Here is a 16,670-nt window from a genome sequence, read left to right on the forward strand (position 1 = left end):
GGGAAATTGTAGAACACCACCCCCATGTGCTCTTAAGCTTACTTTGCTTATGCCATAAATACAATGGTTCCGATTAAGGATTAGAGGATATTGTAGACTTCTACATTCAAAATGTTTATGATGGTGATTTTTGAAAGGTGCTAAATGCATTTGAAATGTGTATCATCCATGACTCATGTCCCCGTCCCTCCTTGTCTCCACCCCAGGTAACGGGGTTCCCCAGTTCCAGCCCATCGCCCTGAACTCGGGCTCCCGTATCCAGCTGCTGGTCAATGGCTCTCTGCTAATCAAACACGTACTGGAGGAGGACAGCGGCTACTACCTGTGTAAGGTCAGCAACGATGTGGGAGCTGACGTTAGCAAGTCCATGTACCTCACCGTCAAAAGTAAGACTCCAAAACTACTGTAACGTTTCTTTTTGACTTCCTTGTTAGACAAACTCTGTTTGGTATTGTTGGGTGAAGCATCAAATGACAAGTATGTATTTTTTATATATTTATTTATTTATTTAACCTTTATTTAACTGTATCATGTCTGTGAGTTTGGGTCTGAGGAAAGAAGGGTAAGTGTAAAATGTTGACCCCACAGTATAGTCACTGGTACTTTGGCCATGGGGGGGTGTGGGGGTGTGACCGTGTTTTTTTTTTTGTTGAGCAGCTAAGGACTTATGTCCCCTCCATTACACGTTCAACTCTTCATTCAAGCAGAGTCTGCCATGTGGAAAAGAGAGGGAGAGAGCACAACACCACAACACCACTACACCACTGTGCTCTCTCTTTCTCTGGCCTGCTTTCTCTATCTCGCTCTTTCACCCTCTCTGTCTTTCACCCTCTCTGTCTTTCACCCTCTCTGTCTTTCACCCTGTCTTTCACCCTCTCTGTCTTTCACCCTCTCTGTCTTTCACCCTGTCTTTCACCCTGTCTGTCTGTCTGTCTGTCTGTCTGTCTGTCTGTCTGTCTGTCTGTCTGTCTGTCTGTCTGTCTGTCTGTCTGTCTGTCTGTCTGTCTGTCTGTCTGTCTCTGTCTGTCTGTCTGTCTGTCTCTGTCTGTCTCTGTCTGTCTGTGTCTGTCTGTCTGTCTGTCTGTCTGTCTGTCTGTCTGTCTGTCTGTCTGTCTGTCTGTCTGTCTGTCTGTCTGTCTGTCTGTCTGTCTGTCTGTCTGTCTGTCTGTCTGTCTGTCTGTCTGTCTGTCTGTCTGTCTTTATATAGCCCTTCGTACATCAGCTGATATCTCAAAGTGCTGTACAGAAACCCAGCCTAAAACCCCAAACAGCAAGCAATGCAGGTGTAGAAGCACGGTGGCTAGGAAAAACTCCCTAGAAAGGCGAATACCTAGGAAGAAACCTAGAGAGGAACCAGGCTATGTGGGGTGGCCAGTCCTCTTCTGGCTGTGCCGGGTGGAGATTATAAAAGAACATGGCCAAGATGTTCAAATGTTCATAAATGACCAGCATGGTCGAATAATAATAAGGCAGAACAGTTGAAACTGGAGCAGCAGCACAGTCAGGTGGAAGTTGAAACTGGAGCAGCAGCATGGCCAGGTGGACTGGGGACTGCAAGGAGTCATCATGTCAGGTAGTCCTGGGGCATGGTCCTAGGGCTCAGGTCAGTTGAAACTGGAACAGCAGCATGGCCAGGTGGACTGGGGACAGCAAGGAGTCATCATGTCAGGTAGTCCTGGGGCATGGTCCTAGGGCTCAGGTCCTCCGAGAGAGAGAAAGAAAGAGAGAAGGAGAGAATTAGAGAACGCACACTTAGATTCACACAGGACACCGAATAGGACAGGAGAAGTACTCCAGATATAACAAACTGACCCCAGCCCCCCGACACATAAACTACTGCAGCATAAATACTGGAGGCTGAGACAGGAGGGGTCAGGAGACACAGATGGCCTATAGGCTGCTGTAGTAACTGTACATTGAATCATCACAACGTTTAAACAGACACAGTCTGAGTGATGAGTCATGACATACTGAAAGAAGGACATGGTTTTGTATTGGAGTCCAGACAGTTTGTGGTGTCTCTCTCTCTGCTGTGTTGACTGGTGTGGCTGCAGCATGTGGAGTATGTTAATGACCTGGTCACCAGTCTCCTGGCACTGCCAGTCTGGCTTTGCTGCGTGGGGGAAGTATTCTCATTTGATGGTGCTCAGATGTGAGGAGAGCTTATTTTCTGTTGCTGTTCTTATCAAGCGGTTGCAGGAGCCCCCCTGCTAAGTCGCTCTCTCTCTGTCAGAGCCAAATGCAGCTCCCTCCTGGCATTGACTGCTACATAATAATGCAAACACACACACACAAACACACATAGACATACACACACATGCAAATATGGTCAGACACGTGTGCTCCTACAGTACACACAATGCCACATTTACACACACACGTGTGCGCACACTATCTCTAACATGCATCCATTCAGATTCACATAATGTAAATAAATACACCCTCTCACACACCCTCTCACACACATCAGTAACCATACATTCACATGTACACATCATAAATTGACACAGACTTTTAGGTTCCATCTCATGCCTTTGTGTTTCATATACTTACTCTGATTGGTGTAAACAAGCATGAACAATCTATTTAGACAGAGTCTCTGATCATGGTGTGGCTAAGACACTGAGAAGATCAAATAAAATCAAATGTTATTTGTCACATGTGCTGAATAAAACAGGTGTTCGTTCACCTTACAGTGAAGTGCTTACCTACAAACCTTTAACCAATAATGCCGTCTTAAGAAAATACACCCCCAAAAAAGTAAGAGATAAGAATAGCAAATTAAAGAGCAGCAGTAAATAACAATAGCGGGGCTATATACAGGGGGTACCGGTACAGAGTCAATGTGTGGGGGCACCTTTGTCGAGGTAATTGAGGTAATATGTACATGTAGGTAGAGTTATTAAAGTGACTATGCATAGATGATAACAGAGAGTAGCAACAGTGTTCCAGAGGGGGTGGGGGCAATGCAAATAGTCTGGGTAGCCATTTGATTAGCTGTTCAGGAGTCTTATGGCTTGGAGGTAGAAGCTATTTAGGAACCTCTTGGACCTAGACTTGGTGCTCCGGTACTGCTTGCCATGTGGTAGCAGAGAGAACAGTCTATGACTAGGGAGGATGGAGTCGATGACCATTTTTAGGGCCTTCCTCTGACACCAAACCAGGCAGTGATTCAACCCGTCAGGATCCTCTCGATGGTGCAGCTGTAAATCCTTTTGAGGATCTGAGGACCCATGCCAAATCTTTTCAGTCTCCTGAGGGGGAATAGGTTTTGTCGTGCCCTCTTCACGACTGTCTTGGTGTGCTTGAACAATATTAGTTTGTTGGTGATGTGGACGCCAAGGTACTTGAAGCTCTCAACCTGCTCCACTACAGCCCTGTTGATGAGAATGGGGACATGCTCGGTCCTCCTTTTCCTGTAGTCCACAATCATCCTCTTTGTCTTGATCAAGTTGAGGGAGAGGTTGTTGTCCTTGCACCACACGGTCAGGTCTCTGACCTCCTCCCTATAGGCTGTCTCATCGTTATCGGTGATCAGGCCCCACCACAGTTGTGTCATCAGCAAACTTAATGAGGGTGTTGTAGTCGTGCATGGCCGTGCAGTCATGAGTGAACAGGGAGTACAGGAGGCTGAGCACGCACCCTTGAGGGGCCCCCGTGTTGAAGATCATTGTGGCGGATGTGTTGTTACCTACCCTTACCACCTGGGGGCGGCCCTGTCAGGAAGTCCAGGATCCAGTTGCAGAGGGAGGTGTTTAGTCCCATGGTCCTTAGCTTAGTGATGAGCTTTGAGGGCACTATGATGTTGAACGCTGAGCTGTACTCAATGAATAGCATTCTCACATAGGTGTTCCTTTTGTCCAGGTGGGAAAGGGCAGTGTGGAGTGCAATAGAGATCGCATCATCTGTGGATCTGTTGGGGTGGTATGCAAATTGGAGTGGGTCTAGGGTTTCTGAGATAATGGTGTTGATGTGAGCCATGACCAGCCTTTCAAAGAAAGTCATTTAGGCAGGTTACCTTGGTGTTCTTGGGCACAGTGACTATGGTGGTCTGCTTGAAACATGTTGGTATTACAGACTCAGACAGGGAGACGTTGAAAATGTCAGTGAAGACACTTGCCAGTTGGTCAGTGCATGCTCAAAGTACACGTCCTAGTAATCCGTCTGGCCCTGCGGCCTAGTAATCCGTCTGGCCCTGCGTCTGGCCCTTGTACGATTCGTTCTTAGTCCTGTATTGATGCTTTGCCTGTTTGATGGTTCGTCGGAGGGCATAGCAGTAATTGTTATAAGCTTCCGGGTTAGACTCTCGCTCCTTGAAAGCGGCAACTCCACCCTTTAGCTCAGTGCGAATATTGCCTGTAATCCAGGGCTTCTGGTTGGGGTATGTACGTACAGTTACTGTGGGGACGACGTCCTCTATGCACTTATTCTTAAAGCCAGTGACTTATGTGGTGTACTCCACAATGCCATCGGAAGAATCCCAGAACATATTGCAGTCTGTGCTAGCATCTGCTTCATCTGACCACTTTTTTATAGACCGAGTCACTGGTGCTTCCTGTTTAAATGTTTTCTTGTAAGCAGGAATCAGGAGGATATAATTATGGTCAGATTTGCCAAATGAGGGCGAGGGAGAGCTTTGTATGCGTCTATGTGTGGAGTAAAGGTGGTCTACAATTTTTTTCCCTCTGGTTGCACATTTACCATGCTGATAGAAATGAGGTAAAACGGATTCAAATTTCCCTGCTTTAAAGTCCCCGGCCACTAGGAGCGCCGCCTCTGTTTGCTTATGGCGGTATACAGCTCATTGAGCGCGGTTTTAGTGACAGCATCAGTCTGTGGTGGTATGTAGGCAGCTATGAAAAATACAGATGAAAACTCTCTAGGTAGATAGTGTGGTCTACAGCTTATCATGAGATACTCTACCTTAGGCGTGCAAAACTACGAGACTTCCTTAGATATCGTGCACCAGCTGTTGTTCACATACTGTATATGCATAGGCCCCCACCCCGTGTCTTACCAGAGGCTGCTGTTCTGTCCTGCCGATGGAGTGTATAACCCGTCAGCCTTATGTTCTTAATGTCGTCGTTCAACCACGACTCGGTAAAACAAAAGATATTGCAGTTTTTAATGTGCCGTTGGTAGGATATACGTGCTTTCAGCTTGTCCCATTTATTTTCCAGCGATTGAACATTAGCTAGAAGGACGGAAGGCAAGGACAGATTAGCCACTCGTCGCCTCATCCTCGCAAGGCACCCTGATCTTTTTCCACTAAATCTCTGTTTCCTTCTCCAGCGAATCATGGGGATCTGGGCCTGATCGGGTGTCTGTAGTAGTATATCCCTTCCATCCGACTCATTAAAAAAGAACTATTTGTCCATTTTGAGGTGAGCAATCACAGTTCTGATGTCCAGAAGATATTTTCGCTCATAAGAGACGGTAGCAACAACATTATGTACAAAACAAGTTATGAACAATGCAAAAAAACTAACAAAATAGCATGGTTGGTTAAAAGCCGATAAGACGGCAGCCCTCCCCTCCGGCGCCATTGTTCACAGATGCAACAGACAGTGGCTGTATGCTAGCTAGCATTGCTACGATGCCCTGGCCTACTCCACCCAGTGTACTGTACAGTATGAGCTTGTCATAGTTAATGAGGCTAACATGGAAGTGCTTATGTAGCACTCTGTGTTTCCATCAGTACATTAGCTCACTGAAGGCCATGGTTGCCATGCAGCGGCTAGACCTGTGGTGACACTGACTCTCAGCCCTCCTAGAGACAGCACATTTACACAGCCAATCAGCAATTGGCTGGGCCCAGGGACCATTACTTTTTTCACATTACCACACAGGTCATTGGTCAGCATGCCATAAACAGTAGCTAAGCAGTTGATTAATGCCTACTTATCACTGACAGACAGTTGGCTGTACACCGTAGCCAGGCCCAACAACAGCAATACACTTCCAGACACAAGAAAGTATCTTCCTCTCCTCTCTACCTTCTTTTCCCAGGAGGTATTTGTCTCCTGTTGTCATCGCAGCGTTCTGTGGCAGTGTGGTGGTGAGTGAGTGTGAGAGAGTAATTGTGCAGGAGAACAGGGCATTAAAGTGGCTCCACCCAACCAGTCATCCTTGTACTGTATGGCCTGTGAGAAGAATGCTGGGCCGGCCTGAGGAGTGTGTGTGTATGTATTGTAAATATGCGTGTGTGGGTGTATTGTAGGCTATATGCATTTAATTGTGTGTGTGTGTGTGTGTGTGTGTGTGTGTGTGTGTGTGTGTGTGTGTGTGTGTGTGTGTGTGTGTGTGTGTGTGGTATTGCCCAGTGAGGCATTGCGTGGTGTGGTGGCCTACTTTCCCACGATGCCCGGCGAGGAGAGATGATGAAATGAGGGTTGAAGCGTATTATCCTCACACAGCACCGTCACCCCAGCCTCAGTCCCAGATCAGCCTCCACCATGACACTGAGACCAGCATGCCCCAGGACACACGATATCATTGGGAATGAACAGAGGGAGGAGGGGAGAGCAAGAGATTTGCTTTTAATGTATCAGTCTCAGTCTTTCATAGCCTACTGTAATTGTGTGTGTATGTGTGAGCTGGCTACGTTGTACTGTACTGTACTGTAGGTTAGGATGGATGGAGGAGTTAGGTGGAGAGCTGCTCCTGACCACCAGATTCAGTAAGCCTTCAAAAGCTTCATCAGGAAGACGCAGGGAGATTTAGGGCTGTTATAGAAAGGGGCGTTACAGTAACACAAATTGTAAAGGGGACCTACTGTGAGCGTGTCTCTGTGTAGTGAGGTGTATAGACTCCCTACTTTATAGATTCCTGCTCGTTCTCTTCAATAGCCTACTCTCATTTCCTGTTTATTTTTACTCAAATCTCTCAAGACTATTTTAATTGAATGACGATCGACATCTTGGAGAGGGGAAATTCTGATTATCCAAAAATCCCAGAGTTGTGATGTCTTTGGGGCTTTTGTTAGTGGTATCCATCATGCTACTGGGGGGTTGGAAGCTCAGTCATTACATGATGGTACAGCTGTACTCTTGTCACTCATCATAATATCACATTTCATGCCTTATAACCCCTGAACTGTGCACTCAGACTCAAGATGCTTTCTGTAAAAGTGTACTTATTCGCTTGAGTGGATTGAAAAAGAAGACCATTAGTGTTTCAGTATGCACTGCTGCCTGCCTGCCCTCCCTCTCCTAACTATCCTGTGTGTGTGTGTGTGTGTGTGTGTGTGCACATTTGTGCATGCATGTGTGTGTCACCGGCCGATGAAGCTCTTCAGTGCGTTTCTGCTTCATTTAAACCCATCAGTACTTAAATTAGAGACAGACTAAGTAAGGGCACAGGGGAACAGCTATTTGCATGTGGTGTTGTACCTTATTTTCAGTCCCTCTCTTCTACAGAGAAGGGGTACAGATCAAAAAGATACAATGATTTTTCTCCTGCTGTGCAGATAATACATTTTCCTCAAAATGTGTACACCTTAGCCAACATGAAATCCTACATTAAGATGTTTTCATTTTATTTGATAAACCAATGTTTTTTGGATTTCCCTGGATTTCCCTAAATTAAACTCTATAATGTTCTGTTCATCATGCACAATTTCAAGACCGGCAGTTTTTGCAATTCAAACCGTTTAATAATGCTACTGGATGATTAAGAAAACAGTCAGTTGTAGTCCATCTCCATCCAATATGGCAACCTCCACTCAGTCTCCCTCTGCCTAGTGACACATAGCCTATCTGGACCTGACAGACAGATAGGAATAGAAACCTCCTCCCTCTCTCTCTCTCTCCCCTTCTCTCTTTCTCTCCCTCCTGCACATTATTACCAGGCTCTGTAACATCGCTGGATATTAAAAAATATACATCAACCAAGCAATTATGGGCCATCAAAAAGAATACTGGTAGCCTGGGGGGCTACTGAGGGCTGTTTGGTGAATGTAGGCAGGAGAGAGGAGTCTAGCTGAGAGCAGCCTTTTGTTGTCCCCCAACCTTCTTTAACAAGTCTCAGGTTGTTGTGAGGATGGTTTAAGATGGAGAACACCTTGAGCTGCCTGTTTGTTTTCAGTCATATTTGACACCTGAGGCCTTTTCTGTAGCAGTACTGGGAGTGTCACAGCAAACTGAGTATGACACCGTGACAGCACAGAGGAGGCAGTCTCTGTAGCTTTAACAGACAGCCACAGCAGACAGACATTTCCCTGCAATTTGATCATGTTGACCTGTGCTGATCACACAGTGATGGAGCTAGGTTATGTGCCAGAGCTACATGTGTGATAACAATAGCAGATAATTTGCCTGTGTTGTTCGAAAGGAATGTCAGAACTAGGATTCTTCTTATTTTCTGCATTTTTTTCTCCCCTCCTCCGGCTCCCCCTCTTCCCCCCTCCCCTCAAAGGCGGAGCGCTCATCAAGGCATGCCCTCGGTCTCACGGGGGCAGGAGTAGGAGAACATCAGGCAGGTCTCCTGCTGACGCCGCCCGCCACGGCGCTGCCTCAGATGTAGAAACTACCCCTGTTAAGGAGCAATAACATTTAGAGAAGGCTGAGGAGGATTTTTGAATGTGCCTCACTTAAAATTCATAGTTGTCACGCTAAATAAATCAGCGTTCTTTGGCGTAGCTTGAGAGTGAATAAGAGATGAGGCTTAAACGTTGGCAGACCTTAGTCTGACACATTCAATCATGTCAGAGACGGGCTGTCAGCTAGCGGAGCCGCATCTCCCTCCTACACACACACCCCTCTGAGTGTGTCACCTGGGATTATGTGTGGTTTGTTTTTTCTGCATGTCTTTCTCTGTTTCTCTGAATTTGTGTGTGTGTGTATGTGTGTGTTCTGTGTATGACTGTTGCCTTCTTGTGTTGGTGTGCGACTGTGTGTGTAGAAGACAGCGGAGAGGTTGAGGCTCTGAGTGTGTGTGTGGAGAGGTAGTGAGACAGCAGTGGGGCCAGAGGAGTAGTCTTGTCTGCTGTGTATGAATAATCAAAGTGGGCTCTCATCATTAAATCATAGCCGTCCTGGTGGGATAGGAGAGAGATCACAGTTACACTGCTGCAGGGGAACATGCTCTCAGACAGTGTTTCTGAGACGTGCCACGAGTCCTCTCTGCTTGTACTACCCACTTAGCTTCTGGAGAAACAGCTCCTTTAACACACACACACACACACACACACACACACACACACACACACACACACACACACACACACACACACACACACACACACACACACACACACACACACACACACACACACACACACACACACACACACACAGACAGATGAGAATGGCTACAGCACCAGCCCCCAGACTTATCCCATTGTCTTAGCCAGTAGGATGTACTGTATGGATGATCTTGTTAAACACATACAGTAAAGATACACATTCATATACAATACATTATTTGATCTGCTTTGAAGTCCATTCCTCTCTGAAACATCAGCAACAGTGCACTGTACATACAGCATGTGCTGCCTTTGTAACAGATATCAATACAGCAGGTTGTACCATTAAGGCTTTCAATGTAACTGTGATCTACACAAACCTATGTGAGACAGTACAGGACTGTGTTGTGTATCTGTACAGTAGTAGAAGACACCTGCAGCAGTTTATAGCTGTACTGGGGTATTTCCCCAAATATATACACACACACACACACACACACACACACACACACACACACACACAGAGCCTCTGCTAATAAGCGTGGTGCGTCATAGTATCGTAACGCAGGACGAGCTCTACACACCGTGGGGAGTTCAGACTAGTCACGGCTTTCCTCTGCTCTGTAGCACCCTGTCTCTGTCTCTGTTTGAGACGCTCTGCCTCAGGAACAACACGTAAACAGTTGCTGTCTGTCTGTATCAAAGATGCTGTAGCAGAGACAAGATTGCTTACCTGAAGGCCTGTTTTTGAACCATTAGTGTTCAATGTATTGTGGGAACCAGGGCGATCTAAATAGGAGTTCATGCCTCTCCATAGTTGACTATTCTCATGTTGGGAATTAGGCTTTAGGGTGGCAGAGGCCAGTCTGTGAACTTATAGTGAATTGTTAAAGGAGAATGTATGAGCCTCTGTTGAGTTAAATAAAAGTTACAATCTCTGCATCAATCTCTCCCTTTCTTTCCTCTCCCTCTCTCCCTCAGTCCCAGCCATGATCACGTCGTACCCCAACACCACCATGGCCACGGTGGGCCAGCAGAAGGAGATGAGCTGCACGGCCCACGGGGAGAAGCCCATCATGGTGCGCTGGGAGAAGGAGGAACGCATCATCAACCCAGAGACCAGCCGCTACACCGTCGTGGTCAAAGAGGTGGCTGACGAGGTCATCTCCACTCTGAAGGTGTGCTGGGGGCCTGGGGCCTCCACCTCAAAAGGGGGTGATGTATATTGTTGTGTTTGTACTGAGCTGGTATTAGTATAGTACGCTCTCAATATAGCATGAATAATTATAGTAACCTTTGTACTTGCAGTGATTGATGCTGGACATTTTGTGTAGCCTATAAAATAACCAGAGGTTATTATCAGTTGAATACTGAACTATGATGGTGCATTATGGTGATGCTTCCTGGTTAAAAAGTACATTGACCTCTCCTCAGATTTTGCCCACTGTTCGGGAAGATTCTGGATTCTTCTCCTGCCATGCCATCAACTCCTATGGTGAAGACAGAGGGATCATTCAGTTAACAGTACAAGGTAAACCCCTGGCTTCTGCTCCAGCTTCTTAAGCTGTTTCTTCATAGTGGAACCTTTCTGTTGCTACTGTTGTTAAGTTGTTCCTGACTACATAAGCCAACATCTCTGGGCCCTAGTTAACTTCAGCCTGCAGTTTGTTTTCTCCTTGTCAGGGCAACTAAGTGAACAGGTAAACCTCTCTATCTAATCTGTGTGTGTGTGTGGTGTTAAACCCGTTTAGAACCTCCAGACCCTCCCGAGGTGGAAATCCGAGAGGTCAGAGACCGGACAATTGCCCTCCGCTGGACCATGGGCTTTGACGGAAACAGCCCTATCACAGGATATGACATTGAGTGCAAGAACAAATCAGGTAGTGCTGGCATATAGGCCTATGGAATAACGTGATAAATCCATAGGAAATTGCATATGACATAGTTATAACTAAATATGTTTCTGCATTCGCGAACTTGTTTGTTGTTGGTTGTCATGTCATACAGAGATGCTAATAGGTTCATTGCGTTTGCCCCTTCCCCCAGCCTCGTGGAATTCAGCCCAGATAACAAAAGACGTGTCCCCCCAGCTGAACCAGGCCACCATTATAGACCTGCACCCCTCTTCCACCTACAACATCCGCATTTTTGCCAAGAACGACATCGGCAAGAGCGATACCAGCAACGAGCTCACTATCACCACTGACGAAGCAGGTCAGCCCACGCAGATCTCTCCTTCACCGGGTCAAAACATCATGTAGTTATGTTCCAAACCAGGTTGACACATATTCTGTTTGTCTTCAGATTTTAGTCATGGATATGTATTTATTTGTATTGTAATATTCCCTTGAATACAGTAAAGGTCTGTCTCTCGTTCATAACAGAGCAAACATATTTCTAGTGCTGCATCGCCATCTAGTGAAATATTTCCTAAATATAATTCATGTCTGAATTGCCTCCGTCAAAGATGGTGGATTATACAGATGATTCAAAAAGGCCTTTTACCATGGAACATTTTTTTCACAGTTCTGGTCTACTTAAGGGGTGTCTCTCCCATATGCACCAATGCGATAGCAGCTGGGTCTAGTCTACTTAATTAATTTGCCACACACCAACCAGAAAAAAGTATTGCTTTCCTCTATCGTCTCTGCTATCATCTCTGCCTCATTCAACTGAATCTCTCATAAGAGTATTTTGTGTTAATATTACACATCTGTTCTACAGCCCCTGATGGCCCTCCACAAGAAGTACAACTGGAGGCCACCTCTCCACAAAGCATCAAAGTCACCTGGAAGGTACTGTGTCTTCATGGAGTTAAACAGAGAGATTTTCCTGTTTCTATCTGTGTCATGAGTATGTACAGTCTGATCCATCCCTCCTCCTCCTCCTCCTACTCCTCAGGCCCCCCACAAGCACCTTCAGAATGGGGTGATCCGGGGCTACCAGGTGGGTTACAGAGAGTACAGCTCTGGAGGCAGCTTCCAGTTTAACATCATCAGCATGGACACCACAGGGGACAGCAGCGAGAGCATCACCCTGGACAACCTGAGGAAGTTCACTGAGTACGGGGTGGTGGTGCAGGCGGCTAACCGTGCAGGCACCGGGCCCTCCTCTCAGGAGGTCATCACCAAAACACTGGAGGATGGTTAGTATGGATCAGGGGGTTAAGGGGTGGGGTAGGGTAGAGTAGAGTTGTGTGCGTGCGTGCGTGTGCCTGCATTCACATTGTGAAAATTCACTGCCATAGGTAGACTACCATCTTCTGGATGATTGCTGAATTACCTCAAACCGAAATATTTGAAATCAGCAATACAGTTAGAAGCCAGTAGGGGGAGTTAATTCAGCCTAGTTTGACCATTGTCTGTACATTTGTCCTAACTTTGTTTCCCTCCTGTCCCTTAACAGTCCCCTCGCGTCCCCCTGAGAATGTCCTGGCCATGGCCAAGTCTCCAGAAGTAATCTCTCTTTCCTGGTTGACCCTGCCCAAAGAGGCCCTCAATGGAAACCTGCAGGGCTACAGAGTCATCTACTGGGCCAATCTGCCAGATGGAGGTAGGGGCTTATTAACAGACACTCAGAACACACCAGCTAGCAGGCACTTAGCGGACCACTGGTGGTATGAGCACTATGATCATAATGGTTTTAGCCCAGTCTCTAATTTTCTATATTAATTGTGCTATGTAGCATGTCATTGATCTTGTACTTGGCAGATTTGCGCCCCTAGCTTAGTTTTTATTAGTAGTAGTAGTTTCGTTTTCTCAACAGGCAACTCTAGATCATGGGTTTGCCTTGTTGAATTTTTGCAATATTTCAGCAACATTGCCATTTTCTCCTTAATTTCATTCTGTCAGTGTTGGTCAAATTAGTTACAAATTAAACTTATAGCTTTACTTATAAATCAACTATCCAATGAGTATTATATCTCAATAGACACATCCTGTTCTGTATATAATCTAGTCCATTAATTGTTTAGTAGCTTCATTCTAGTGAGGTGGGTTATATGGAGGAAGGTACCACAGGACCAGAGTGGGCAGCACCCAGAGCTAACACCCTGCTCCTGCTCAGGCCCTGTGGATGGGATCCAGCCTGCAGCCTGCCGGGCCTCCATCAATAATTCACAGGATGCAGTATGTCACTGCTTCAGCTCTGTCTACAAGGACACTCAGTCAAGGACAGAGGAGACGCAGCAGACAGAGCACTACTGCCAGTAGTCAGTCATTGCAATATCACAGATACTACCTCGGTCAAAAATCACAGTATTTTACTATGTATGGGCATCATCTTGTATGGTAGTTTGCAGTGTGGTCTTACAGGGAGCATGTTATAGGCTTAATGTGTTATTGTGGTCACTGTACTGTAGTTCTTTGAATTCTATCACACTGGATCATAGACTTGATTTGACATGGTGTGAGAGTGAGTGATAAACTGTTGTGTAACCATTGTGTGACATTGTCAGAGTTGGGAGAGATCAGGAACGTGACCACCTCCTACCCGTCTCTGGAACTGGATGGTCTGGAGAAATACACCAACTACAGCATCCAGGTTCTGGCCTTCACCCGGGCCGGGGACGGGGTGCGCAGCGAGCAGATCTTCACCCGGACCAAGGAAGACAGTGAGATACAAATCCTGGCTTGAGATACACTTGAGATAGATGTGGATCATTGCTTTCACATTGACATCACAGCATGATTCCTGCAAAAGTTCAAGCTATGCATGAATACGTCAAATCAGATTTCAGGAATAAAGCACTGTCTGCAATGGGTTTGAATAGGGCCATGAGCCCATATGTTTCTATTAATACTTGCAGTATATATGTATGTTTAACATAATCTTTACTCTCCTTCCTCCCTCTAGTCCCTGGGCCTCCAGCGGGGGTTAAGGCCGCAGCCTCCACCAGCTCCGTGGTGTTTGTGTCCTGGCTCCCTCCTCTCAAACTCAACGGCATCATTAGGAAGTACATCGTCTTCTGCTCCAACCACCCCACTGTACGGAGCTCTATTATCATTACCACAGCTCTCATTATAACACCGCCTCCAGTCCTCCCATTCCGGGCTGTATTTGAAAGTCCTGTACGGAGAGAGAATACTCTTGAAGATTACTCCCCTGTTAAATGCACAGATGTGTAACCCCCTTCCCTTTCTCCGTCCCTTTCTCCAGGTGATGAGTGAGTTTGAGGCTTCTCCTGATGTATATTTCTACAGAGTGCCAAACCTGGCCCGCAACAGGAAGTACAGCATCTGGGTGGTTGCCGTGACAGCCGCTGGGCGAGGCAACAGCAGTGAGACCATCACAGTGGAACCTCGGGCCAAAGGTACAGGCTGCCTGTGTAATAGTGTAACTATCAAAACTAATCTGGCTGAAGTATTATTGATTGCACTATGGTGTTGGCATCTATGATATTGCTTGCGTTCTGTTTTTATTCATCATTGTTTTTCATAGGGGTAGAATGGTACAGTCACAGTGGTGCATGTATGTAACCCCCATAGCTCCGGCCAGGATCCTGACATTCAACGGAACAGTGACTACACCCTGGATGAGGGACATCATTCTGCCCTGCAAGGCGGTCGGAGATCCACCCCCCACCATCAAGTGGCTGAAGGGAAAGTAAGTCAAGGCCATAAAGATGTATAGAGATCGCAACGTTGTATCTGTGCCATTATGGCGTCTGTGACAGCCATTGAGGCTATCTACATTTTAAAGTATTCCATTTTTTTCTTATTTTGACGTTTGAAAAAAGTGCAAAGCTAATATTGGTGACTTACCGCCACCTGCAGGGCTGGAGTCTTGAAGCAAATATTGTGTGTCATTCATTTATTGTGGCCACTCTATGGCGGTCATATAGCTTTAAGCTGTTTACGAACTAGGCAAACCATGCAAAACGGTGTTATTTCCAAGTAATGATCTCTATACATCTCTATGGTCAACACCCATCTGTCACATGATTCAACACAACGCAGGAATGTCTTTTTTTTTTTTTTACTCTGATCACATACTGTACTGAATATCATGTGGTCAACTCTACCTCTCAACAGCAATGGTACCCCTGCTCCTGTTCTGATTGACGGACGCCACAGTGTCCATAGCAACGCTAGTTTCATCATCCGGACGGTGAAAGCAGAGGACTCTGGGAACTACAGCTGTGTGGCCAGCAACAACTGGGGCTCTGATGAAATCACGCTGAACCTGCAGGTTCAAGGTAAGACAGAGAGAGATGCAAAAGGAGAATTGTCCAAAACTGTCCAATACTAATTGGTACTAACACTTCAAAGGCCTTTCTATGTAGGTTAGCAGTAGGTCTTCTGAGGACACTTTGTGGATAGTTTGATGTAGCACAGATGCTTTGTTGTCATGGATCTAGTTCAAAACATCATTCCTTTTGTTCTACAGTTCCTCCAGACCAACCACGCCTCACAGTTACCAAGACAACTACCACGTCAATCACTCTGTCCTGGATACCTGGGGACAATGGAGGAAGCTCCATCAGAGGTGAGTGACATTAGGCCATTTGGACACACCAGAGACACCTCTACAAGGCATAGACCTCCTTTCCGACACCCCAGTGACACTTCAACAAGACAAATATTCCCATTCAGACACACTAACTAATGACATTTCAAGAAGAGAGAAAGTAGACCTCTATGCAGACACACTAACTAATGACATTTCAAGAAGAGATGAAGTAGACCTCCATTCAGACACACTAACTAATGACATTTCAACAAGAGATAAAGTAGACCTCCATTCAGACACAATAACTAATGACATTTCAACAAGAGATAAAGTAGACCTCCATTCAGACACACTAACTAATGACATTTCAACAAGAGATAAAGTAGACCTCCATTCAGACACACTAACTAATGACATTTCAACAAGAGATAAAGTAGACCTCCATTCAGACACACTAATGACATTTCAACAAGAGATAAAGTAGACCTCCATTCAGACACACTAACTAATGACATTTCAACAAGAGATAAAGTAGACCTCCATTCAGACACAATAACTAATGACATTTCAACAAGAGATAAAGTAGACCTCCATTCAGACACACTAACTAATGACATTTCAACAAGAGATAAAGTAGACCTCCATTTGGGCAAACCAACAACACCTCAACAAGTCACTGGTAACTACTAAGACACACCAATGACACTTCAGTTACACGGCTAGTATCCTATTAGGACATTGGGTGAACAAAATAATCTTACAAGTCCCTCCACTTCTCATTATCTTAGACAGGCCTAGTAATTGTGTTGAGTGGGGTGCTAAAAACAGTGGAGAGGGAATAGATTAAAAAGGAACAAAGTAGATTAGGTGGGTTAAAGTGGAAGGTTAAACCACTCAGTCAAGAAGAAAGCCCAATCACAGAAGGAGTAGCACTGGTGATTTATCATAGCTGGTCATCACTGGAACACAACAGGCTTCTGGCCTCTCAGGCTTTTTAAAAGAGATTTTAAGGGATATCCAGGATGATTTCCTATGG

At 45.8% G+C, this 16,670-nt stretch overlaps 1 protein-coding gene across 1 annotated transcript in view; it reads left to right on the forward strand.

The window, feature by feature from the left end:
- Positions 1–16,670, forward strand: part of LOC109905772 (Down syndrome cell adhesion molecule homolog) — a 146,095-nt gene that overhangs the window by 116,975 nt on the left and 12,450 nt on the right. The window contains exons 11-24 of the mRNA XM_020503342.2: positions 207–386; positions 10,166–10,362; positions 10,619–10,715; positions 10,936–11,064; positions 11,231–11,398; positions 11,909–11,979; positions 12,086–12,329; positions 12,590–12,736; positions 13,641–13,796; positions 14,039–14,169; positions 14,342–14,495; positions 14,671–14,788; positions 15,217–15,380; positions 15,572–15,670. Of these exons, the coding sequence (XP_020358931.1) occupies positions 207–386; positions 10,166–10,362; positions 10,619–10,715; positions 10,936–11,064; positions 11,231–11,398; positions 11,909–11,979; positions 12,086–12,329; positions 12,590–12,736; positions 13,641–13,796; positions 14,039–14,169; positions 14,342–14,495; positions 14,671–14,788; positions 15,217–15,380; positions 15,572–15,670 (2,055 nt within the window). The remainder of the gene's footprint in view (positions 1–206; positions 387–10,165; positions 10,363–10,618; positions 10,716–10,935; positions 11,065–11,230; positions 11,399–11,908; positions 11,980–12,085; positions 12,330–12,589; positions 12,737–13,640; positions 13,797–14,038; positions 14,170–14,341; positions 14,496–14,670; positions 14,789–15,216; positions 15,381–15,571; positions 15,671–16,670) is intronic.

This window comes from Oncorhynchus kisutch, linkage group LG15 (genome assembly GCF_002021735.2).
Source record: "Oncorhynchus kisutch isolate 150728-3 linkage group LG15, Okis_V2, whole genome shotgun sequence".
Classification (NCBI taxonomy): domain Eukaryota; kingdom Metazoa; phylum Chordata; class Actinopteri; order Salmoniformes; family Salmonidae; genus Oncorhynchus; species Oncorhynchus kisutch.